The sequence below is a fragment of the Suncus etruscus genome, chromosome 7 (assembly GCF_024139225.1).
Source record: "Suncus etruscus isolate mSunEtr1 chromosome 7, mSunEtr1.pri.cur, whole genome shotgun sequence".
In the NCBI taxonomy this organism is placed as follows: Eukaryota; Metazoa; Chordata; class Mammalia; order Eulipotyphla; family Soricidae; genus Suncus; species Suncus etruscus.
Window position 1 is genome coordinate 120,151,066 of NC_064854.1, and position 25,036 is coordinate 120,176,101.

At 50.3% G+C, this 25,036-nt stretch overlaps 1 protein-coding gene across 2 annotated transcripts in view; it reads right to left on the bottom strand.

The window, feature by feature from the left end:
* Window positions 1-14,220: 14,220 nt before the first annotated feature.
* Window positions 14,221-25,036, bottom strand: part of CCDC12 (coiled-coil domain containing 12) — a 55,563-nt gene continuing 44,747 nt past the window's right edge. For both annotated transcript variants that reach the window (XM_049777421.1, XM_049777420.1), the window contains exons 3-7: window positions 16,471-16,550; window positions 15,280-15,341; window positions 15,085-15,119; window positions 14,634-14,710; window positions 14,221-14,534 (exon numbers count right to left, since the gene is read on the bottom strand). In XM_049777421.1, coding sequence (XP_049633378.1) covers window positions 14,452-14,534; window positions 14,634-14,710; window positions 15,085-15,119; window positions 15,280-15,341; window positions 16,471-16,550 — 337 coding nt within the window. In that variant the 3' untranslated portion in view covers window positions 14,221-14,451. The remainder of the gene's footprint in view (window positions 14,535-14,633; window positions 14,711-15,084; window positions 15,120-15,279; window positions 15,342-16,470; window positions 16,551-25,036) is intronic.

The window sequence follows — 25,036 nt, forward strand, 5'->3', positions numbered from 1 at the left end:
GCTCCTTCCTGCTGTCAGGGGCTGAGCCACTTAGAGTCCTTCACATGACCCCCCTCCCCAATCCCCAGCCCAAGTGGCCTCTCTAGCACTGGGCAGGGAAGCCAGTAGGTTAGACACAGGTTGGGCTCTCAGCTCTGGCTCTGGAACTGAGGGGGAAGCTTGGGTCTACTATACCCAGAGGCTAAAAAACTGCTGCTCTCTGGGGATTTCTCCTCACTGGCACCCACCCACCATACTTGTCCCCTCATGGTCCCTGCACCCTACTCTGGGCCTTAATTCACACAGGCCACGCATCCCCAGAAAGTTTTTTCTCAAACCTAAACAACCATGAGCCTGAGACTATGCACAAGTCGGTGCCCCTGCTCTGCCCTTCTGCCTTCTTCCCAGCTCTAACAGTCGTTTGTGGGCTGGAGAGATGGTGTCACCAGCTGTGCAGGCATATGCTTTGCTGTCAGGAAGTTGAGGTTCGATACCTGGCACCACGTGATCCCTTGAGTATTGCAGGGAGTGGGGCCCCCAAACCAAAATGTTGAAGCTGGAAAGATAATGCCATTTGTAAGTCGCTATCTTACACGTGGCTCACCCCCAGTTCAATCCTCAGCCTCCCTGAACTTGTCAGAACCTGAGCACTAGAGGATGTGGCCCCTAAACAAACAAAGGATGGACTACAAGAGAGCTATGACTTGGAGAATGTCTCCTTAAGTTTGGTGTCCACACATAACCAGAGCACGTAACCTCCTCTGTGAGGGCTGGCCCCCTTCAGGATGTCCCGGGACAGGGAGTGTCCCCCATGCTAGATGGGTGCCTTTGCTTCCCTTAGACCGAACCATCTACATCTGAAACCCAGGCCAGGTTTCCTCGCTTCAACCTGGAACTTCAGGGACAAGGCAGCCTCCTCACTTAGAGGCCCCAAACCGTGGTTGGGCCATCCAGGTGTTGGCAGAGGATGTGGGAGCCCTCAGCGGTCCTGGCAGGTGGACAGAGCCATTTGCCCTGAGCCAGGTGGTCACTTCTCCCTTCAAGGCCTCCAAGCCCAGCCAAGCCAGAGGGAACATGTAAACACCAGGCAAGCCACAGAGGGGCACGAGGGGAAGGGCACCTGGAGACCCTGACTTCTTGGACTCCCCTGGCCACTGGGCTCAGGTACCACATGGGCTGCCAAGGATGTGAGCCTATGAGATGGTGAGTGCTGCCTGCCTTTGACGTGTGGATGGCTCTGCCCTGTTCCACATGTCTTTGCCCTAGCTCAAGAGAGCAGAATCTCTGAAGACCCCATCTGACACCTTTGATCCCCTAAAAAATTAAATCTAAAGGGGATACTGGATGGGCTGTAGAGAGGCCTAAGGGCTTTGAGAGACCACTCTACTCACTACTCCATCAGGCATCAGGACAAATGTGACAGCCCTCACCAGGGAGCTGCTCAAATAGCCACATCCTCTCAGCTCGAAGAGAATGCTGAGGTCGAGTTCAGTGAGTGCCAAAGGGACATGACCCTTTTGTGACCCAGGGTCTGAGGTTATAGTTCTACTTGAGTCTGACGTGTGAGAGGGAACTGATACTTGCCCTGGCTGGTTGCTGGGAGATGTATGGTCCCAAGGTCAGAAAATGGATTTGTAGGACCAGAACAATGGCGCAGCAGTAGGGCGTTTGCCTTGCATGCAGCTGATCCAGGATAGACCTCGGTTTGATCCCCGGCATCTCACGTGGTCCCCCAAGCCAGGAGTAATTTTTGAGCACACAGCTAGGCTGGCTATGTAACTGAGTGTGGCTCAAAAATCAAAAAAAAGAGAAAGAGAGAGAGGGAGAAAGACAGAGAGAGAGAGAGAGAGAGAGAGAGAGAGAGAGAGAGAGAGAGAGAGAGAGAGAGAGAGAGAGAGAGAGAGAGAGAGAGAGAGAGAATGGTTTGTAGGATTTCTGGTCCAAAGGGGGCTGGTTGGTTTGAATTCTCCATGAACTGGAGACAGAGTTCAGCCCAAGGTGACCATGGCCATGAGCAACATGCCTTGACTGTGACAATGCAGGGGCCTGGCTTGGCTCTTTGGGCCTCAGCTTCTCATGGAGGACCCCCAACCTGCCCATAGCAAGCCCAGGTTTAGGTTGGGTTTAGGTTTGCTCCACAGTCTCCTATGTTGCCCTTGGATGGTTATGGGGCCAGAACATCTGCAAGTGACAGGCCCCCTTTCTTTAATGTCATGGTCCTCTGGACAGATGAACCAAGAGACGGCAGCTGGTCAGTAGCACCAGCAAGATGGGCAGAGAGGACCGGAGTAGTGGTACAGTGGGTAGGGCATTTGCCTTGAATGCACCTGACCCAAGTTGAACCCTCAGCATCCTATATGATTCCCCCAAGAACTGCCCGGAGTGATCCTTGAAAGCAGAGCCAGGGGGCCCGGAGAGATAGCACAGCGGCGTTTGCCTTGCAAGCAGCCAATCCAGGACCAAAGGTGGTTGGTTCGAATCCCGGTGTCCCATATGGTCCCCCGTGCCTGCCAGGAGCTACTTCTGAGCAGACAGCCAGGAGTAACCCCTGAGCACCGCCAGGTGTGGCCCAAAAAACCAAAAAAAAAAAAAAAAAAAAAAAAAGCAGAGCCAGGAGTAGCCCCTCAGCATTGCTAGGTGTGGCCCAAAAATTAAAAACAAAAAAATAAATCAAGGAGAAGTAATTTTTAAAAATAGTAGAAGACTAGCAAGGAACAGTCATGGGCTAGACCCACCACCAGAGTCCAAGCCTACAACTTTCCTTTTGGGTCTGGGTGTCATTTCCTGCATTAATTATGTACCTATTGTTTAGGCCTCCCCAACTCGGGCCATCAGCTTCAGTGCTGGCCGAGATGAGCCTCAAACTCCCCACTTCCCCCAAAGCTCCCTGGTTTGTCTTGGTTCTTCTCAAACAGAACCTGTCAGACAAAGGCAGTGGGAGAAGCTCTGGAGTGGAGCTCTTCAGACAGCAGTACCCACAGGCTGGGGCTGGCAGGGTTTCCCAGTGGGGAAAGATGCTAGAGAATGGGATTTTTCAGAGGGCCACCAGAGCTTCCTTCTGGAGCTTAGTACCTCTAATGCTGGCCAGGCATGACCCAGGCCTGGGAGACTCAGCCTTAACTTCTCCACACCAATCTCGCAACTTGACCATTCAGCTCTCGTGGGGCCCCACTGTCCCAGCACTGGCCTGCTCTAGCTTTTATGTTTCCCATGACCACAGCCTGACTCTGTCCAAAAGCCAAAGAATCACACTAATCTCCCCACCAAAGTACAGCCACATCATGAGACACAGCATGTGTTCTCGAGCCTATGTACCCGTGTATCAGTTTTTTTTTGTGCCTGTCATCTCTGTGTGTAGCTGTTACCAAAGGTGCCTAGAGATAGTCCATCTTTTTGTTGGTTTTTGTTTTGGGGTAACACCCGGCAACATTCAGGGGTTACTCCTGGCTCTGCACTCAGAAATTGCCCCTGGCAGGCTTGGGGAACCATATGGGATGCCGGGATTCCAACCACCGTCTGTCCTGGATCGGCTGCATTCAAGGCAAACGCCCTACTGCTGTGTTATCTCTCCGGCCCCCCTGATAGTGTATCTTTATGCTGCTTCTCTTTGAGGCTCTATTGGATGCCCTGTTTGTGTGTCCGTATGCCCGTTTTTTTGTGCCCGTGTGATTGTGTGTACCAGTGTCTATCTGGATGTTTATATGCATGTCTGTGAAGTATGTGTGTGTGTGTGTGTGTCTGTGTGTCTGTGTGTCTGTGTGGAACCATGGTCTGAAAATGCCGCCTGTGGGTGGAATTTGGCCCAGACATGTGTTTGGTTTGGCCTGCCCTGTATTTTCAACATCTTGAGCCAACATTTAAAAATCAGGATATTTCACATAAAAAATTCAGCTTTCCAGCTTCTCTTAAAAAATTCAGAAGCCCTGGCAGCCCCAGGCCTGCATTCCCAGGAGGCCAAGCTCCTCCAGAGCTGCACAGGGGCTGCGGCCGCTGGCCCTCCCGTTCGCCACAGTCGTGACCCGAGTGTGTCTGAGAGCCTATATGTATGCATGTGCGTGTTATTCATGTGTCCGCGCGCATGTGTGAGGAGAATGTACTGGGGCTCAGTGCGCAACGGCAATCCGTGAGTATGGAGACCTGTGTCCTCACATGCACACACAAAATGGTACCCGTGAAGATGCCACTGAACACAGATGTGCAGATGTGTGCTTGGACGTGTGTGGTCACAGTCGTGGCCACGGGGAGTGTGTGGGCCACTGTGGTCTGGCATGCATGATGCCATGGGCCTCTTCCGGCCTTTGAGGGGGAATCAGATTCCCGACCTCTGGCTGGGCCGCCGTGTGGGATTTATTTCTGTCTCAGTGCCGACTGGAGGAGGCCTGAGTAATGGGAACACTGAAAGAAAACCAGTAAATAGAACAGAGGCAGGCTGGCCAGGAAACTCAGCCTGGACACGCCTGTGTAGTCCAGGGCTGCCAGAGGCTCTCAGGCCAGGCCTGGGACAAGGAGGGAAGCAGCCTTTGACAGCACATACCCTGACTTGACTCCACATTGCTTGCTGCCACTGACAACAGATCAACCATAGGAGTGTGACTCAGCGACATGCTCAGAGAATGTGACAGCAGGCATGGCCCAGGGGCTCAGGGAACCGGACAGGTACAATCCGGGTACTGCATCCACGTAAAGTCTCCCCCCCATCCAAAGCGCCTGGGGGTGCCTGCAACCTGAAAAGAGCAGCACGGTCACACCTGTAGCTGCTGTTCTCCCCCCACTGCTCTCCCTGGGTATCAAAATAACCAAAACCTGGGTGTACCTTTGATATCACAGTCTCTCAGGAAATTGATTTGAGTAACTGACAACTAACTGACCACTGGCTGCAATGGGAGAAATGGGCCTTGGACGCTTCAGGGACAAGGACACGACACAGCGGCTTCTCCTGCTGCCCCCTAGTGGTCATCTGAGGACAGTGGTGAAATAAAGTCCAGGATTTATCAAGATGCAGCCCGGAGGGATTATTGGGTCCAAAGCAAAGCTGAGTGGACTAAAGGAGGGAGGTCTGGAAGCTCCAGATTCCTAGTCACTCTGCCCACTGTAATGCCCGGACAGAAAGTTCTGGGGAAATGACGGCGGGGAATTGACTCAGAACAGATCCCAAGAAACTGGGTAGAAAGATCGAATCCCAGCTCCTTTAGGAGTAGACAGTAGGGTTCCAGACACAGTTCAGCTCACGAAGTTCTCCTACAGTCAAGTGGGGTCCTCCATACTGGTGCCCACTGGACAAGGAAGGGGTTCTATCAGTCACCAGGACTCCCACCGCTGGGCACTGGTTTAGCAGAGGCTGGGAGCTGCGGCCTGCCCACAGTAGCCGCCTTCATACTGATGTATGCATGGGATGGAAACATGTTTCCTCTCATAACTTTAGGGTCTGCGCCTCTCTGGCCCCAAGTCCTCCATTCCCTGGCCTAAAACAAGGCTTTGCACAGCCCCAGCAGCAACAGGGGTCTTCTTCGAGGGACTGAACTCTGCTATGGTCATGCTCAACACTCTCCTGAAAGGCCCCAGAGGTCAGTGTCTTAGGATTTCCATCAGGAGAGCCTGATGTGGGAGAGGCAGGAGGGGACAGTCCTACGAGGGTGGGATGGGGGGTTCTGAGGGGTTCAGCAGTGGCGGGAATGAGCCAGAGGCTGCTACAAGCTGCCCATCTCTTCAGCCAGTGACAAAGAGGCAGCTGGGGCCAGAGCAACGCCCTCCTCTGCTCTCATCCCTCTAGCCACCGCCAGGACTCACTGAGACAAATGTGGAACTAACTACCTTATCCAATCGTCCAGACTCCAGAAAGCTTGTTTTTTTCTGTCTTTTCATTTCTTTGGTTTTGGGGTTACTCCTGGGGGCTACTTCAGCTACTTCAGCTCTGTTTTGGGAAGGGAGAGGTGGTCGATCATATGGTATCGGAGACCAAACTGGTGTTGGCAGCAGGTAAGAAAAGCGCCTTTACCCCTACACTTACTCTCTCTGGCCCGTGATATGTCTTATACTAAAGTAGAGAAGGGCAATGGAGAGCTCATGGCCTGGAACACATGGTCTGCATGCAAGAGGCCTAGGCTGGATCCCTCCCACACTGGGTGTGGCATCAAGCACTGTCCAGAGTGGTCCCTAAGCACTAAAAACATAAACAAATATAAGTCCCACAAGAAGCATAATTTTCTGGGTTTTGTTTTGTTTTGGGGCCACACCCAGTGATGCTCAAGGGTTACTCCTGCCCTGGCTCGGAGAATATAGGACACCGGAGATAGAACCGAGATCTGTCCTGGTCAGCCACATGCAAGGCAAAGGACCCAATGCTCTATCTCTCTAGGAGCCAAAGCATAGCAGTGGGTAAGGTGTTTGCCTTGCATACAGCCCACATGAATTCAATCCCTGCATCAGCCCCCACCCACATGTGCCATCTGCCACCTTGCAGGCAGAAAAATGGCCCAGATCCACAACTCCTGTCCAAAAGAACATAATGCTGCCGCATCTTCTCAGGCAGACTGTAGACTTTTCCATATAGACAACTCTGGAGCCTTTTCAGAATGAGGGCAGATAGATTCCCCTTTCTGCCTGAAGTCACCCCCAAAAGCCTCTAACCTCACATAGAGATTACCCAGCTTCACACTTGAATCTCATCAAACTTCCAGGCCACCAAATAGTTCCAACTTTATAACTCCTGGACCACAGAGCTGCACTCAGTGACACCTCCATATTTTAGTACTTGTCAGCCCAGTAGGATTACAGAAAATCTGATGGGAAAGTTGCATAGAACTACCAAGCTCAATGAGCCAAAACAGTAACATAAAAGGCTCAACAGCCCAGTAAATCCTCAATGAATTTAGTAAGAAATCAGTGAGAGACATAACAATGATCACAATTTGACTTTTAGTGATCTAAAATTTTGATAATTCCATTTGAGTTTGTGTTGTACCAAAGAATAGGAAGTAAATGTGTTTGTGCCTGCAACGGGATAAGGTTGGAGTGGTAGGAGGAAACTGGGGACATTGGTGAAGAGGTCACACTGGTGGTGGGATGTCAGAACAATTTTTTTGGGGGGGAGGGACATACCCAGCAGCACTCAGGAGTTGCTCTTGACTGTGCTCAGAAATTACTCCTGGCAGGCTCAGGGGACCATATGGGATGATGGGGATGGCTGTTACAACAGCTCTGGCTCTATGGTGTTGGAACACTTAATGCCTGAAACAACTATGAACAACTTGGTAAATCATGGTGTTATGCCTGACTAATCGCAGGGCTGCCATTACTGTGTGCGCACACACACTCACACACACACACACACACACACACAATGTGGAGATGCTGCAGGCTGCACTCCAGACCTGCAATAAATATCAAAATAAAACAAGCCACAGGAAGACTTTGGTTCCCCAAGGCACATGTCCTATTTATACTGTACTATCGACATTATCATCAGTGTGTAAGAATGTTTGAGAAAACTTCCTACTTCAACTAAGGTGACCCAAATGGGCTGGGAGATAGCTTAAAGCACAGACTTTGTATGCAGAAAGCCTGGATTGAATTTTAGGACAAATCACTGAGCACTGCCAATAGCAACCCCTGAACACTGATGTAGCCCCACCACCACCAGGTGTATTCCCCCAAAAGAAGGCTGCCTAAAAATGGTTATGCCCGGAAATAATTGCTCCAGGACACAGTATGCCATACCCTTTGATTTCCCCACCTCTGGAATCCAGAAGAGATAAGCAAAATATGCCAAATACAAGAGCTCAGTTCTCCATGTGTGTTGCAGCATATCGTAAAGCCCGTATATTGTTTTTTATTTTTCTGGGCTACCTGCAACAGTACTGTGTTTTGAGAACTAGGTAGTACCAGCATCAAAGCAAGACCTCCCTTATATAACTAACAGGCTTCAGTCTCAGCTATTGCTCTACCCCCATCAGTTTTTAGTTTATGCTTTTCTTTTTTTTTTTTGGAATTTTTGGGCCACACCCATTTGATGCTCAGGGGTTACTCCAGGCTAAGCGCTCAGAAATCGCCCCTGGCTTGAGGGGACCATATGGGATGCCGAGGGATAGAACCGTGGTCCTTCCTTGGCTAGCGCTTGCAAGGCAGACACCTTACCCCTAGCGCCACCTCACCGGCCCCTAGTTTATGCTTTTCTAATACGTGATTAGTAATATCTCATCGTAGCCTTAATCTGTGTTCTCTTAATAGCTTCTGATATTGCCCACTGTTCACGTGTGTACTCTCCCTTCCCATACAATGTCCCTCTCTGCCCAATGTCTATTTCCTAATAGATTTGCTTTTTTTACTGTTGACTTGGATAGATTTTACATATTCTAAATATGGGTGTGCAAACACTTTCTCACCCTGTATTTCTTTAATATCTTCTTTTTTTTTTTTTTTACCACACCCAGCCAGTTTTCAAGGGTAACTCCTGGCTTCAGTTTGGGAGACCCTGTGCAAAACCAGGTCAGCAGCATTCGAGAAAAACACTGTACTATGCTCTAGATAAAACACTTTATTTCTTTACTCTCTTAACAAAACTTTTCACTTAGTTATCAAATTTATCCTTCCTGCCCTGGGCCATTTTTGATCCCATATATAAGAACAGTAGCAACCACTTGCAGGTTTTCTCCTAAAGGTTTTTATTCATTTATATTTTGTATTTCTTTTTGGCAAAACGAGTTCTCCAGACCTGTACTATCTCCCGGCTCTGCATTTCACATTTAAATCTATGACCCACCTTAGTTTTAGTGTAAGGCCTGAAATTTAGGTTGTGATTCATTTATTTATTTCTGGCTTCCAACAACTCCAGCATCATTAACTGAAGACTATCCTTCATTAAGTCTTGTGCTTTTGTCAAAAACTAGCTAGGGGCCAGAGAGATAGTCCAGGGCGAAGCTGCTTGGTTCAATCCTGACATCCCTTATTTATATATTTTTTAATTTTTTGTTGTTGTTTTTGGGTCACACTCGGCAGTGCTCAGGGATTATTCCTGGCTCTAAGCTCAGAAATCGCCCCCGGCAGGCTTGGGGGACCATATGGGATGCTGGGATTTGAACTACGTATTTATGTTTTCTGAGCACCATAAGGAGTGATGCCTGAGCAGTCAGGTTTAAGCCCTGAGCACTACTGGATGTAGCCCAGCCCCTTCTCCCCATCACCAAAGAAAATAAAAGATTCTTCAACAGGAATTAAGGCAGAAAAAAATGTTTTAAGTAATTAGTTGTTCTCATGTGGGTCAACCAAGTTTTCTATTTTCTCCAATTCATGTTACTTCTCTCCATCAGTATCAGTTCTGCAGGCACTCCAGGTACCTGTCTGTCTAAAAACGGGCAGAGTCCAGGGACCAGCACCATAGCACAGCGGGTAGGGCATTTACCTTGCAGCTGGGTGTGGCCCAAAACCCTAAAACCAACAATAACAACAAAAAAACCTGGCAGAGTCAAATTTCTATTATTCTAGCTAAAATTTATTTAAACTATTCTAATTCCTTTGCCTTTCCAGTTACTATTGAGAATAATTTTGTCTATATCTTAACAATGATCTAACTGATATTTTGACAAGAAATTGCATAAAACCGGTATAGCAATTCTCAGGGGGTCAGACAACATCTGGGCTTGAATTTTTTCCATGTTTTTCTTAAAAAACAAAAACCAGGGCCCGGAGAGATAGCACAGCGGTGTTTGCCTTGCAAGCAGCCGATCCAGGACCAAAGGTGGTTGGTTCGAATCCCGGTGTCCCATATGGTCCCCCATGCCTGCCAGGAGCTATTTCTGAGCAGACAGCCAGGAGTAACCCCTGAGCACCGTCGGGTGTGGCCCAAAAAACAAAAAAACAAAAACAAAAACCAGAAGCCAGTGAGGTGGCGCTAGAGGTAAGGTGTCTGCCTTGCAAGCGCTTGCCAAGGAAGGACAGAGGTTCGATCCCCCGGCATCCCATATGGTCCCCCCCCAAGCCAGGGGCAATTTCTGAGCGCTTAGCCAGGAGTAACCACTGAGCATCAAACGGGTGTGGCCCAAAAACAAAAACAAAAAAACAGGGAGCAGCTAGATAACACAAAAGTTGAAGTGCAGTATTGCATACCAGATCCCAAGTGCGACATGGACCCCCAACACCATCTGGAACAATTCCTAAGCAGTGCTGACTGATATGCAGTGGGTAAGGCACTAGTTTGCAATAGTCAAACCCAGTTCAATCTTCAACATCCCATATGATTCCCTGAGGACCAACAGGTCTGGCCCCTTCCACCAAATTAGAATATCCCCATCTTTTAAAACTATGCAAATGACCTACCGGTATTTTATCTTGGGTGAGTTGTGGTGGTTTGTGCATTACCTCAACTTGTAAAATTTATGTTGGAATAGCTAATTACAATATTCCCTTACAGTACTTTCACTGTCTGTATCTGTCTTCATCTCAATAGAAGTTAAACAATTTTCCCAGAGCTCAGTTTCTTGGCTCACTTACCCCTGCATCCCATTTTCCCATGTTCAGTCTGACTTCCCATTCCTCCTGGAACCTCGAGTTCTATTGTGCTGGTAATATGTCCAGCTTAAATGACCTTCTTCCCACTGTGTGCAGTCTCTCATAAATGGTCAGACATGATGGTCTCTCTGATGGACTGGGTTTAAAACTGTGGTTTCTTTATCTGGTCAGGCCGTGGGGACCTGTATCCCCAATGACTTCAAGAGGCCTCTAGCCAAATCAGCTCCACCCAAATCCACCAAAACCACTTCATTAATTTTTTTTTTTTTTTGGTTTTTGGGTCACACCCGGCGGTGCTCAGGGGTTATTCCTGGCTGGCTGCTCAGAAATAGCTCCTGGCAGGCACGGGAGACCATATGGGACACCGGGATTCGAACCAACCACCTTTGGTCCTGGATCGGCTGCTTGCAAGGCAAACGCTGCTGTGCTATCTCTCCGGGCCCAACCACTTCATTAAATTAAGCTATGAATTCTCTTTCTCATTTGTATGTTACATTTACACACATTCACGCACAAAGGCAAATGTACAAAATGGAGGTCCTGGGACTGGAGCAGTGGCACAGCGGTAGGACATTTACCTTGCGCGCTCAGACGGACCATGGTTTGATCCTCCGGTATCCCATATGGTCCCCGAGCAAGGAGTAAGCCGAGTGTCACCAGGTGTGACCCAAAAGCCAAAAACAAGCAAACAAATAAAAACAAAAACAAAAAACAAAATGGAGGTCCGCTTAGATGTCCTCCATCAAAGCATGGAAAGTTTCTCTTCTGATTTCAATAAAAAGGAGGGGGTGAAAAAGTCTCCTACATCAAGTCTTATTTGCTGCTATTGTAAGCACTACTACTAAGCTGCCCTCATTTTACTTTAACTCCACAAACAACTTTTATAAGATCAATTCCTATTTATTTATTTATTTATTTTTTGGGTTTTTGGGTCACACCCAGCAGCTCTCAGGGGTTACTCCTGGCTCCAGGCTCAGAAATCGCTCCATGAGGCAGGCGAGGTGGTGCTAGAGGTAAGGTGTCTGCCTTGCAAGCGCTAGCCAAGAAAAGATCTCGACCTCGGTTCGATCCCCCGGCGTCCCATATGGTCCCCCCAAGCCAGGGGCAATTTCTGAGCGCTTAGCCAAGAGTAACCCCTGAGTATCAAATGGGTGTGGCCTGAAAAACAAAAACAAACAAAAAAAATCGCTCCTGGCAGGCTTGGGGGACCATATGGGATGCCGGGATATGAACCAATGACCTTCTGCATGAAAGGCAAATGCCTTACCTCTATGCTATCTCTCCAGCCTCACATTTTCTTCTTCATGACTTCTGACATGTCAGATTTCCTATATGGGATTTTGTTTCTTCCTTCAGTTTGAAGAAATCCATTATAATTTGTATTTGGTGGTACTGGGGGTTGAATCCAAGGTAGGTCCTACTGCTGAACTACACTGTTGATCTTTATTTAATGTTTCAAAACAGTATTTGGGGGCTGGAGTAATAGTACAGAAGGTAGGACGTTTGCCTTACATGCAACCAATCAAGGTTTGATTTCTGGCATTCCATATAGTTCCACTAAGAGTGATTCCTAAGTTCAGAGTTAGGAATAACTCCTGAGTATCACTGGATATGGTCCCCAAGCAAAAACAAAAAATACTCCCCAAATCCAGCATTTATGGAGCTGTTACATGCACTTCACCCATTTACAGTAAAAAAAATTCAGGGGTCAGAGAGAAAGCACAGTGGTAGGGCATTTGAATTGCAAGCAGCTGATCCAGGATGGATGATAATTCAAATCCTGTCATCCCATATGGTCCCCCTTGCCTGCTAGGAGCGATTTCTGAGTGCAGAGCCAGGAATAACCCTGTGTACCTCCGGGTGTGACCCAAAAAACAAATAAATAAGTAAAATTCAGTGGCCTTTCAAGCTGTCATCATGGGCTGCTGTGTATGCTGTGTTGTAGAATCCCTCCGGGAAGTCCTGGGAGCAGGAATCTGTGAAGCTCGAGACAAGCCTTCATATGCCAGCTGCTATGAACATCTCTATTCTGCCCTCACCAGACATCCAGGTACAACCACCCAGCCAAGCCTCTCCAGAAGCCAGATCCAAGAAACTTGGATGAGTTTCTGAATCATTTGTATACAGCAACAGATGGTACATAGAAGGTGTGAAAAAATGTGAAGCAGGCTTGCTCAATGAGCTGTAATAAATATAAAAAGTGTATAAATCATCTCTCTGAGGCTCAACAGAGATTCAACTGGCACTTAGTACCCAGATAACAAGACAGATTTGGGCGAGCATCTGTCTATGGCCCCAATGCTCCACTTCTGCCTTTCCTCTTCCTGGGAGGCCCATCTCACCTGCTAAACAGAAGTTCCCTCTCCTCACAGCCTCTGGCCCCTGTTTTCTATTAACAACCTACTTGTCTCTGGGGCTGCCTTCTGAATAGCTTCTTCAACCCATTTACTAACTGAATCTCTGTTTTAAATCACTTTGATGTAATATGTGTATCTGGTGAGCTTTTCTGTAACTGTTCATTCTACTTGAATCTTCTCTGGGGACAGGAGGGAACAGAAATGAATAAAAATTCAAAGTAGGACTTTCCCCCAAGATCTGAGATTGCCACCAGGCTGAGACTACCTCGAATGCTTCTGGAGATCCTTCTGTGGGGTCCATGAGAGCTGGCTCTCTATTTGTTTTACACGCCGGCTTCACCTGGGGATATCAGGAGAGCAGCAATTCACAAGGAGGTGCAGTCCTTGTGAGCCTCTTTGTGGAGGCCTCCCCTACCATGACTCTCTTTATGCACAAGTACTGGGTTCATTTAGCCCCTAGTTAAGGACCCCAAATACTGGCTGGGTCCCCCCTCCCCCGGTATGTCAAATCTCTTCAAGTGAAGGGCAGGCTTCAACCTTCTGCTGCTTTGCATTTTGTCTCAGTACTCCTGATGTTCTGGCCAGCTCCCTCAGACATTTACACAGTATTTGTGGTTCAGTGTTTGGCCCAGTATTTGGGGCTGTTGGAAAGAGTGGCTGTATCAGTTCCCCAGTGTGGGAGCCTGTCCAACGGAGGGCCCAGTCTAGCTCTGCCGGGTGTAGCAGAGACATTTTTTTTTTTTTTTTTTTTGGTTTTTGGGCCACACCTGGTAACGCTCAGGGGTTACTCCTGGCTATGCGCTCAGAAGTTGCTCCTGGCTTGGGGGACCATATGGGATGCCGGGGGATCGAACCGCGGTCCGTCCAAGGCTAGCGCAGGCAAGGCAGGCACCTTACCTTTAGCGCCACCACCCGGCCCCGCAGAGACATTTTCTAAGCTGAAAGATGTTGGTAATAGTCTGGGGCTGCCTGGCGCTAAGTGGACCATATGGGATGCCAGGAACTCTAAATCTTGCAGGGCCCAAGTCCCTCCCCTCACAGGTCAACTCCTCCTCTGTCACAGTGGAGCTGGTATCCAGGAACCCACCAGGGGAGCATCTTTCTTCTCCCACAGATACTGCAAAGCCTAGACATGTGGGGAGGAGGGGGCTCATGGAACTCTCTCAGACAGTCTCTGCCACTCAAGTGTTTACACTGATCAGACAGGGCCAAGACCTGGGCCCAAAGGCAGGCTAAAACCTTTCCTACCCACTAGTCTCAGTCTAAAACAGAGTTGGCTTACGCATACCCTTGGCAGTCACTCTGTATTGGGGTCCACACCCCATAGCAGCAGCCAAGGCCCCCAGTCCTTTGACACACAGTTTTGCTTATTTCTATCTGCACAAGTTTAAAAAAGATTTTTTTTAATATTGCAAACATAAAAACATACATATGTACAGAGCAAGCAGCCCAGACAGCACCGAATCTCAGTGTTGGGGGGTACTTGTGAGACAAGAAGCTGCCTCCTGTGGGCCTTCAGAGGGACAGGTGGTGGTCCCGGTGGAGGCAAGAAGGTGAGGCAGGCTGGTGAGGTGTCCACATCCCTGCCCACAGTTCCACATGGGCAGGGGGCTCAGTCGGAGTCACAGGTCTCCTGCTCGGTGGGGGCGGCCACTGCAGTGGCCAGGTTGTCCTCCTGGCCTTTTAGCCTTTCTCCTGCATGGATGGCAGAGAGGGTGGGTGGATGAGGGCCTGGCTGGGCCCAACCCCAGCCCCCAGAGACGGGGGTGCCATTCTGCAAGGCCCTGTACTTACGAATCAGCTCAGCTATGGCTCTCTGGGTCCGCTTCTCCAACTTTTCCAGCTTCTTGGCCACATCTCTTTTGAGGTCCCTGAAGCAGGTGGGAGGAGGCAAGGCTGAGGGATGGCCTTGGGGGGAGGCCAGGAGGGCCTCCTCACTCTCCCTTTCTACATCCTCCCAAAGTCAGTCTCACAGACTTGACTTCTGTGGGTGTGTTGAGCCAACAGCCAGTGGTTTGTCTGCTGGTCCCTCAACACACTGCTCCAACCCACCAGGCACACTGCAGGCCACATACACCCCTCTCCCTGCCAGTAAGGAAGTTCTGGAGGCTCATGTATTCTAGGCCTAGTCTCCCCGGCTCGTGGTTCTCAGAATATACACAACCCCTGCTAGGCACATCCAATGACAACCCTTCAGCAGGTGCCAATCTGATGCCTAATCCCAACCTTCATGGGTGACACTCACCAATCAGGCTTGCGTGGTGCAAGGTTCGCCAGGTCCTAGGAAAGAAACATATATGAAGGGGCGCAGCACCGCAGGGGGTAGGAAGACAGGACAGATGTATGAAAAGGAGAGGACGTAGGAAAGGGAGAAAGAAGTGAATGTGGGAAAAGAGCAGAGCAGGACCACAGAGGAGGCAGAACAGGTGCAGGCACTCACCACTTCCTCAATGACAGGCTCGGGCTTGGCAGCCTCCAGCTGCTCCTTCACCTTCTCTTCCACTAGAGGGTGCAAGACAACAAGAGCAACCATTGTACCCTGGCCACAGGGGAGAAGGGTATGGGCAGATGAGAGCCCCACCTCACCCCCTTGCCAGCAGCCTGAGGGGAAGACCCTCAAAGGCAGTTATGGTGGAAGGCACAGGTATGGCTAGGGTGAAGGAGAGGCGACAGGAGGGCACCAGTTAGAGAACTGGGAGCCAGACCCCAACCAAGAAGCCCGGGTGATGTGCTCAGCCTCGGAGCCCCCTCAACAGTGAGGTGGCATGGATCTACCCAATCACAGTTTTGTGATGGGCTGTAAGGACTGGGCCCCCCACCCCACTCTCAGATGTGTGCTCCAGGGCCAGTGAACCCCAGGCTCTGCTGATTCTGCTCAGGCCAGAGTCCAGTGGTCCCAGGAAAGAGCGCCCAGTGTCCCTGAGGGGACAGAGGCTGAACCTGATGCCTCCTCAAACACTCTCACCCTCCCTTACCTCCCTGTAACCATTCTGGGGACTGACCAAGAGTTTTGGACCAATTGCCCCAGTCCTCTTCATTGTCCTGCCTCACTGCCCCCACCAAGCAGGGGCCACGCTATGGGAAATGTGTAACTCTCAGAGACAGTGAGGACAAGGAGGGGCTGCATGTACATGTAAGTCAAAACTGAGGGATGAGCTGTAGCTCAACAACAGAGCAACCATCTTGCATGGTGAGGAGTTGGGCTCAATTCCAAGCACTATAATTAAAAACAAAACAAAACAAAAAGACCCTCCAACCATGAGGGGCCAGGGAGATGATGTCTCCAGTACCATGTGGCTCTCCTGAGCACCACCAGCAGGTGTGGCCCCAAACAAAATAACAAGCAGGAGCAAAACAAAAATGTCCAGGGGCATGGTGAGAAGCCCCCCAGGGGACCCCTGACATGCTCAGGAAATAAATCCCTGTGGAGGACTGGGGACAATCATGGTGGCCATGTACCTGTGCCTATCCACGGCTCTGGTGTCTCTTCTGCTGACGTTCCAGGGGCCCAGGACGGGCCTAGCAGTCTTTTGGGTGCCTGTGTACCTCCCTGCCACCCCCCAACTGTCACTAGAGACTAGGGGAGGAGGTCCTGGCATGATGGGGGGATTTAATGGGACAGCCCACCTACCTGCCACGGGCTTGGCCTGGGGCACCCTCCTCCTCTTCAGGTCTTCATCCTCAGGGACATAGTTGCGTAGCCGAAGCTCCCTGCAAGTGCAAAGGGCAGAGATAGCGTCTGCACAGGCTGCTGAGGCAGCCGCATTCTGGGGATAGGACCCCCTTCACTTTTCTGAGCTTCTGTCCCTCCTCCATCTGCCACCTGGTGCTGGGCTGGCTCCTGTAGGCCTTGCACACAGGGCAGAACCTTCCAGAGCTATCTGGGTGATGTGAGCAATCACCCACCACAGCCTGTCCCAAATCCTGTGAGGTCAACAGCCAGTTTCTCGACGCTTCAATGGTTGCTGCAGAGTAGCACGAGCCAGGCTGAGGCTGGAGCACTGGGCTAAGATGAGCTGCAGAAGGGAGAAAGTCCCCACGTCCTCACACAGGCATGACCCCTGTGCTGGGGGTGCCATGGGAGTGAGAATGGAGGGCTGCCAAGATGGGGAAGCCACATCCATACAGACCTTCATAGTTGCATGGACCCCGCCCACAAAAGGCCTTTAGCATGTCGCTGGAATGGACCCCATGAGCCCAGAGCTGGGAACAAGCCAGTGGCTAGATTCATTTTCTCCTTCGTCTTCTGGGCCAGGTCGCCTCGGGCTTCCCTGGCTCTCTGAAGCTCCACCTCCCCGACAGATGTTTGCCCACAAGGCAGAAGGAGAGGCAGTGAACCCTATAAGGCTACAAACTGGGAGTTCCTGGGGTTGCTCTTTCCCAAAGGTAAGACAGGCAGGGAAGGCCCCTGAGGCCCCTCCCACAAATACCAAGTGAACTGGAGTGAGAGTCGAAGGTCACCCGTTTCCCAGCTCCTTCCAGCCATTCCTGTCAAGGGCCCCTAGAAGCCAGGGACCTCGAGAAGGGGCCATTTCCCTCTCAGGAGGCCTTCCAGAGTGGACCCACCATGCCATGGCTGCTGCCTGTCCTAGCCTTGGGTCAGTGCTAGCATTTGTCCCATCCCCAACTCTCAGCTCCTCTCCTCCCCATCAGTTGCGGCCTGTAGGCTGGGGCCAGGCTGACCATGGTGGCAGCACTGTTGTGTGCAGAAAACAGCCCACCTGGCCAGGTGACGGCTCCTCTGAGGAGAGGGGACACGCACCCTGTACGCCAAGCCCAGTGGGGAACGCCAGGCTACCGAGAAGGCACTGGGAGAGAAAGTAGGGCATGACTGGGTGCACAGACTTGAAATCACAACAGAGTAGGGGAGAAAAGCGGAAGAGAAACTGGGTGTGGGAAGTAAACGGTAGGGATTAGTGAGGGTCAAGCCAGTGGATTTCCCTCTCAGAAACCAGCCAGGGCTCTGAGGGGAATGAGCAGGTAGGGGTGGGGCAAGGCAAGAAGTCTGGTGGGACAGTACCTACTCCCCAGGTTCAGCACAGCAGGGGACCTGGAGAGACTGGAGGAGACAGGGAAGAGCGGCAATGACAGGTAGAGGCACCCCACAGGCAGGCCTGCCGCTCACTCAGGGGTCAAACTGGGGCTATGTCTGTGCTGCCCTGGTTCACCCTGGGAGCTAATGAAGAGCCCGTGCCCCAAGCCTCACCAAAGGGCAAGGGTCTGGGAAAGGTCAGGGGACACCAACTTCTGCTCTTTACCCATCAGTCCCCCACTAACCATTAAAAACAACAACAACAAAAATAACCCTTAGGCAGCCAAGTATTGGTACAGTCAGCAAAGCTGCTTGCCTTGCATGAGGCCGACCTGGGTTCAATCCACAGCACTCCATGTGGTTCCCCAGCACCACCAGGAGTGATTCCTGAGTACAGAGCCACAAGTAACCCCTCAGCATCACCAGGTGGAGCCCAAAAACCAAACAGACTGTTGAGAGCTCAACGGGCTGGAACACATGCTTTACATGCCAGAGGCCAGTAAGCACCACTGACATTGTGGCCACAAAACAAAAATGAACAAACAAAAACCTGGAGAGCAGTTTTCAGCCAGGCAATCTGCAATTCAGGGACTACCAAGAACTCAGAGGCAAGCCTGGTGCTGGGGAACCACTTTCCCCTGACAGCATTTTCTACTTACGATTTTAGAGTTTGTGGCTAAAAAAACAAAAGTGTCAGTGGTGACAGAGCAGGGTGTTGGCAAAACTCGGGCTTTGCTGTGTGACCCCTATTCTCAGAGCAGGTGGGACAGAAACACCCTCGACAAGGACTGAGACACAGACCTAGAGGCAGAGGCAGAAGGAGTGATGTAACTGCTCAGGGGTTAGTTGGGAAACTCCTAAGCATTTACTTGTTTACCAGAGCTGGAATAAATTCACTCCACATTAAAATTACAGGGCAGCTCTGCTACTTAAAATATAAGCAAAAATGAAGAAGTCAGTAAATGGACTTAAGGGCTGTTTAGATAAGATTAGTGAACTATTAGATAGGCTGGAAAATATTCAAGGTGGGGTTCTGAGGAAGAAAAGCTGTAAATGCACACTTAGAGAGCTGGAGCAGTAGTACAACAGGTAGGCACTTGTATGCTGTCAACTCAGGCTCGATCCCCAGCATCAGAAATGATCCCTCAAACACTGCCAGGAATAATTCTTTTTTTTTTTTTTTTTTTTTTTTTTTTTGGTTTTTGGGTCACACCCGGCAGTGCTCAGGGGTTATTTCTGGCTCCAGGCTCAGAAATTGCTCCTGGCAGGCACGGAGGACCATATGAGACATCGGGATTCAAACCGATGACCTCTGCATGAAAGGCAAACGCCTTACCTCCACGCTATCTCTCCGGCCCCAGGAATAATTCTTGAGTGCAGAGCCAGGAATGCTCTGAACAATGCCCCAGTATGGCCTCAAAACAAAAACAAACAAAAATGCACATCTAAATAAATCTGTTGTTATCGAATAATAAGGACAAATCAAAATCCTACAATTAGACAGATACCCACTATCAGGGGGGAAACTTAAACTGACAGTTGTCGTATGACAGAAACCATGGACATCAAGACAATAGATTGATATATGAGAAGAGCTGAAAGTCAGCATGGTATTACAGTGGCATGATGCAATCTAGGTAAAATAGGCTTGAAAAACTTGTTTGGGTAGAGTGCTTGCCTTACACCAGACAACCTGGGTTCAATCCCTGGCATCACATATGGTCCCAGAAACCTGCCAGGAGTAAGTAAGTACAGCAAGAACGAAACAAAACCAAAACCAACACAAAATACTGAAGGGAGTACTAGAGGGTGAAGGAAAATAACTTCAGACAGAAACCCAATGAGACCAGAGCTTTTTAGGCCTGCCTGCCCTGTGTCTAGTGCCCTGGTGTATTCCACGTTCACTCTCCTGTCTAGGCCCTCACGGACCCCATCATTGGGCATCACTGTCTAAGTCAGGGGTCTCAAACTCGAGGCCCGCGGGTTGTCTGCGGCCCTCCGTACAACATTTTGTGGCCCGCGGCTGGCCTTCAAATATCGCAGCATTCGCGATTATTCGCTTACCGAATAATCACAATAAAAATCGCATTAGTAAGAAAAAAATCACATTAAACATTCGCATACCCCGAGCAGTTTCGTTCGGGGGATGCAAATGTTTAATGCGATTTTTTTCTTACTAATGCGATTTTTTGGTAAGCGAAATCCCTTATGCGGCCCTGCCTCACCCCGACTTTGCCTCCTGCGGCCCCCAGGTGAATTGAGTTTGAGACCCCTGGTCTAAGTGGTACCTCGTAAGAGGCAAACAGCAGACCCCTAGACTCGCTCCCTCTGATCCAGGATTCCCAGGGTCCCTAGACCAGTCTACAAGTGTTCCTATGGCTGAAGAGATAACACAGGGCTGACCTAGTTTGATCTTCAGCACCTCGTTCAGTCCCTGAGCCCTGAGCACCTCCAGGTATGACCCCAGAACAGAGGCCAGAAACAGCCCCTGAGGACTGCAGGGTGTGGGTGGATGGTCTACACTAAACCAGTCCCCAGCTCTGCCTGCTACACTCTCCGGTGATTAGGCTTCAGAGCTAAGTGAGCTCCAAGAGGTGAGACTGTGGACATTCCCCTCCCCTCCCCCAAATGTCCCCACCTATTCCAAGGCAATGCTCTGCCTCTTTTCCTCCCCCAAAGCAGCAAACAGCTCCAGGCTCCCGGTGGCAGAGTGTGGTGGGAGTGTGCCCCTGGCAAGCACTTAAGAGACCCAGATTCCCAGTTCAGCAAGGTCTAGACAGAGCAGCTTTCAGCAGGATGCAGAGGCTGAGAATTCTGAGAATTGAGGAAGGGCTTCAAAGATAGCCTGGGGTCTCAGCAACAAAGCAGAAATCACAGCCTGGGGGGGTGGGGGGTGGGATGCAAAACAAGTCAGGAATGTAGTTGGGTGGCTTCAGAAGGAGGATAGCCAATAGGGGGTTGGGCACAAGAATTCTGTGGCAAGTGGGAGTTGTACCCTCCACACACTCTTGAGCCTCCTCTTCTCCCCAAGTCCCCCTCTCAAGACCCCACTTCCTCCTAAGTGAGTGTGAAGAGCTGTCAAAAGCCTAAGGAAGTGGGTGAGCTCCCTGAAATCCTGTAGAGTTCTTCCATAAGGCAGCATATAAGTATGCCAAGTACAGGCAGGCCAGGGAGATTCTGGCAAATCACTCCTTGGGGGTGTTCCTTCACACCTTCTACGTGCAAAATGAGGGGAGGAAAAGGAGAGAGTGAAGCTCTCAGGAGAACAGCAGCTGATACTCCAAATTCTCTTGCTTAGAGGTCCCAAAATATTCCAAGAAAGCCATAGGTGGCAATTCTGTAAACAGTGTAGGAGCAGTACTAAATCACCACATGTGGTCCCTGAAGTCCTGCCAGGAATGATTCCTGAGTGCAGGAAGTAAGCTAAGCCCTGAACACTACTGGGTGTGCTCCCCCCTTCAAAAATAGTTTTTTTAAATCTTGTAAACAGGGAGCCCACAGCATGAAACTAGGGGGACAGATGGCAGGAGTGGGGCACAAGAAAGAAGGAAGGAAAGAAGGTCAGAAGGCAAACAGTCAAACTATCCTAACTACTTAAAGAAACAGCACTACAGAATCTGGGTCCCGGAGGCAGCAGTCTAGGACAGTGAAAGGAAGCTCATGATCTCTTCAGACACAGTCTTTGAGGAACCACTGGCTCTGAGTTCTCTGGCCCCTGCCCTCTGCACCATCACTCGTGACACCAGCCTGTCTGAGGCCCCTGGAGAGAGGCCAGGGATGCACGTTTCATCACAGTTTGTTTGCTCCTCAAGAATGAGATGCTCCCCACCTGCCCACCCTGGTCCCTCCTTCCTACATCGGCCTGCCAGGGACCAGAGCTGGCATGAGGTCCTCTGGAGGAGTCAGAACCAGGATGTGCCCACAGGCTCTGGAGTAGCATTAACCAGGCAGGTCTGCAGGATTTTCCTGGAAATAGCTCCAGACAGAAGTCTCAAGAAAAAACAAACCTCCCCTCTAATTATTCATTTGTTAAAACTAATAAATTTTTGGGGGGTTTTGGGTCACACCCGGCGATGCTCAGGGGTTACTCCTGGCTGTCTGCTCAGAAATAGCTGCTGGCAGGCACGGGGGACCATATGGGATACCGGGATTCAAACCAACCACCTTTGGTCCTGGATCAGCTGCTTGCAAGGCAAACGCCGCTGTGCTATCTCTCCGGGCCCAAAACTAATAATTTTTTTAACTGAGCCAGCAGCATGAGATAGATACACAGTCATAAAGCTGCTCCTGATTGAGTTTCGGTCATACAATGTACAACACCTGTCAGAGGGCACATTTCCCACATTTTCCCATCACTAATATACTGCTTCCCTCCCACTCTCCCCACTACCTGCCACTCCACTATGGCGGACAGTTTTTCTTCTCCCTCTCCTGCCTTTTCTTTTAGACATTATAGTTTGCAATATGGATAGGGTATCGTGCCTATCACTTCATCTCCTATAAGTACCCAGTTTGTGTCCTAAGTGATCATTTCCAACTCTCACTGTCATAGTGGTCCCTTCTCTGACCTAACTGCGCTCCACTGCTATTTGTGGCAAGCTTCCTACCTTGGACTGGTCCTCCCATTGTCCTTGGATATTCATGCTGTACTATCTTTGTTTTATCCCACAAATGAATGAGGTTATTTTATGTCTATCCCTTTCCCTCTGACTCATTTTGCTCAGCAGAATAGTCTCTCCATATCCAGCCACCGTGCTTTAGGCTCTGCACATGGCCCCAACATGAATGATGAGATGGGACAAACATGATGGGGCCTCTTGAGAACTTAGGGGTCTCAAACTCAATTTACCTGGGGGCCACAGGAGGCAAAGTCGGGGTGATCCTTGAGTGCAAAGTCAGTAGTAAGCCTTGAACACATTGAGGGGTGTGACCCAAACAACTAAAACAAAACAAAACAAAACAAAAGATTCCTCTAAGGCAGGGCCACAAAACGTTGTACGGAGGGCCATTTGCGGCCCGTGGGCCACGAGTTTGAGACCCCTGGATGGAGCACCTGGGAATCCTTAGACATCAAGTGAAGACAAGAATGAAGCACAGAAGCAGATGAGCAGAGGAAGGATGCTTTGGTTTAGTGGTCACTCAGTAATTTGTGGGGATTGTGTAGAGGTCCCTGGGGACACTCCCATGATTCTCAATCTGGTCAGCAGCTCAGGGCTAGGGCTGGAGGGTGTGAGGACAGCTTAGACCCTGCAGTGTGGAAGCCCAGTGTGGATACCCAGGTGGTGTTTGGGAGCTTGCTAGAGCTGGATATATATCCAACATTACTCGTGGGCCACGGGATGCCAGGGATCAAACCAGGGATGGGAATAATTTCTGAACTATCTCCCTGATTTCAGCTACTCAACAGTTTAATTTGGGACATTGGATGGTTTGCCAATGTTGGCCCAGGGTTGGCTCGTTGATACAGTATTTGCCTTGCAGGCGTGAAGCATGGAGTTTGATCCTGGTATCCCACCTGCCATATGCTAAGTGTGATCCCAGGCTAAGCTGCAGTGTATGATCTATGATGCAGCACAAACAAGAGGGTGAGAGAGAACTGCATGCATGCAAATGTGTGAAATCCTGATTATCACATCAAAGGGAAGGAAAAAAAAATCAGTGGCTTTTTGTTTTTCTGGTCCTGGGGCCATACTCGGTGCACTTGTGGTGCTGGGGGGGACCTTGTGGTATGGGGATTGAATGTGGGCTCCCACATGCAAAGTATATGCTCCAGCCCACTGCACTCCCTTCAACCCAATATGGAAGGAAGCCCCGTGGTTTCTCCCTTGCAGGTAGAGGAACATCCCCAGCTCTTTGGTCTCATTCCGGGGCAGAGGACAGATGAAGTTCCCTGTCCTTTGTCCAGCAGCAGCACCCTGTGCCACTAGCCTGCCTAGGCTATCCACCCTGAGAGAGGACACAGACCAGGGGGAGGACAGGCACAGTGCCCAGTGCTGGACCGGGCACCGCCCAATGACACAGTTAGAAACTTCTTCATAGCCTGCCCCAGCCCAGACTGTGGCACTGGTGAGCAGAGACGCTTCCTTGGCAGCAGGAAGCCCCTCCGCATGCAGCCCCTCTAGGCCCCTTCTTCCTAAGATAAGGGGGTGCCGGACATTTTCCAGACACGGGCAGTCCAGAGATACACATGTGCTCAAGGATCTGAGAAAGGGAAGCCACAAGCCCAAGTCTCTGCTATGAATGGCCTGTCTAGCTTTGTCCAGCTGGTTCCTGGAGAGCAACGGCCACATTAAAGTCAGACCTGGGAATTCTGTGGGACCAGTGGGGGGTTTCCAATGAGCTCTCTGTGTCCAAGGCTGTCCTTGGAGGAAACTGCCACTGGGTGTGCCATCATGCCTCCACATCTTTCTCAAAACCCCCTCATGCCCCTGCCAGGACCCTCCTTCAGCCCAAATTACAGAGACAAGAGATCCCAGATGAGACAGAGGGGGTTTCAGATGCAACGCAGCACAGGAAACCAGAGCCAGAGCTGGCCTTGCTGTGCCCTCGACAGGAGATTCCCATCAGGACTGATAGCTCTGGTCACCCAACAGCACTCCAGCATGCCAGTGTTCGAGACTGACAAGAGTCAAGAGTCCAGTCCCCAAGGAATGGTATGGAACCAGTCAAAGAAATGAGCGAGGTCAAGCATTCACTAACTCGAACCATGGAACAGTTGCAGTTGCCATCACATTCTGGGAGGGCACTGAAGGACACCCAAGACACTGCAGCACCCGGTCGGACTTCCCTCAACTTACAGGCTAAGCTTGGCACCACCCCATCTGAGCTGGGATGTGAAATGGGCACTAAAGAAAGAGTAATAGCTGAGACAGCAGAAGAATCAAAGATATACAGGGGCCAGAGAGCTAGTACAGTGGGTAGGGCATTTGCCTTGCATGCAGCTGACTGGAATTCAATCCTCAGCATCTCATACAGTTCCCCAAAACTTCCAAGAGTAAATTATTTTGGGGGGGGGGGGCCACATCAGGTGGCACTCAGGTTACTCCTGGCTCTCTGCTCAGAAATCACTCTGGCAGGCACAGGAGACCATATGGAGTGCCGAGATTCGAACCACCATTGCTCCTGGGTCAGCCGCTTGTAAGGCAAATGCCCTACCACTGTGCTA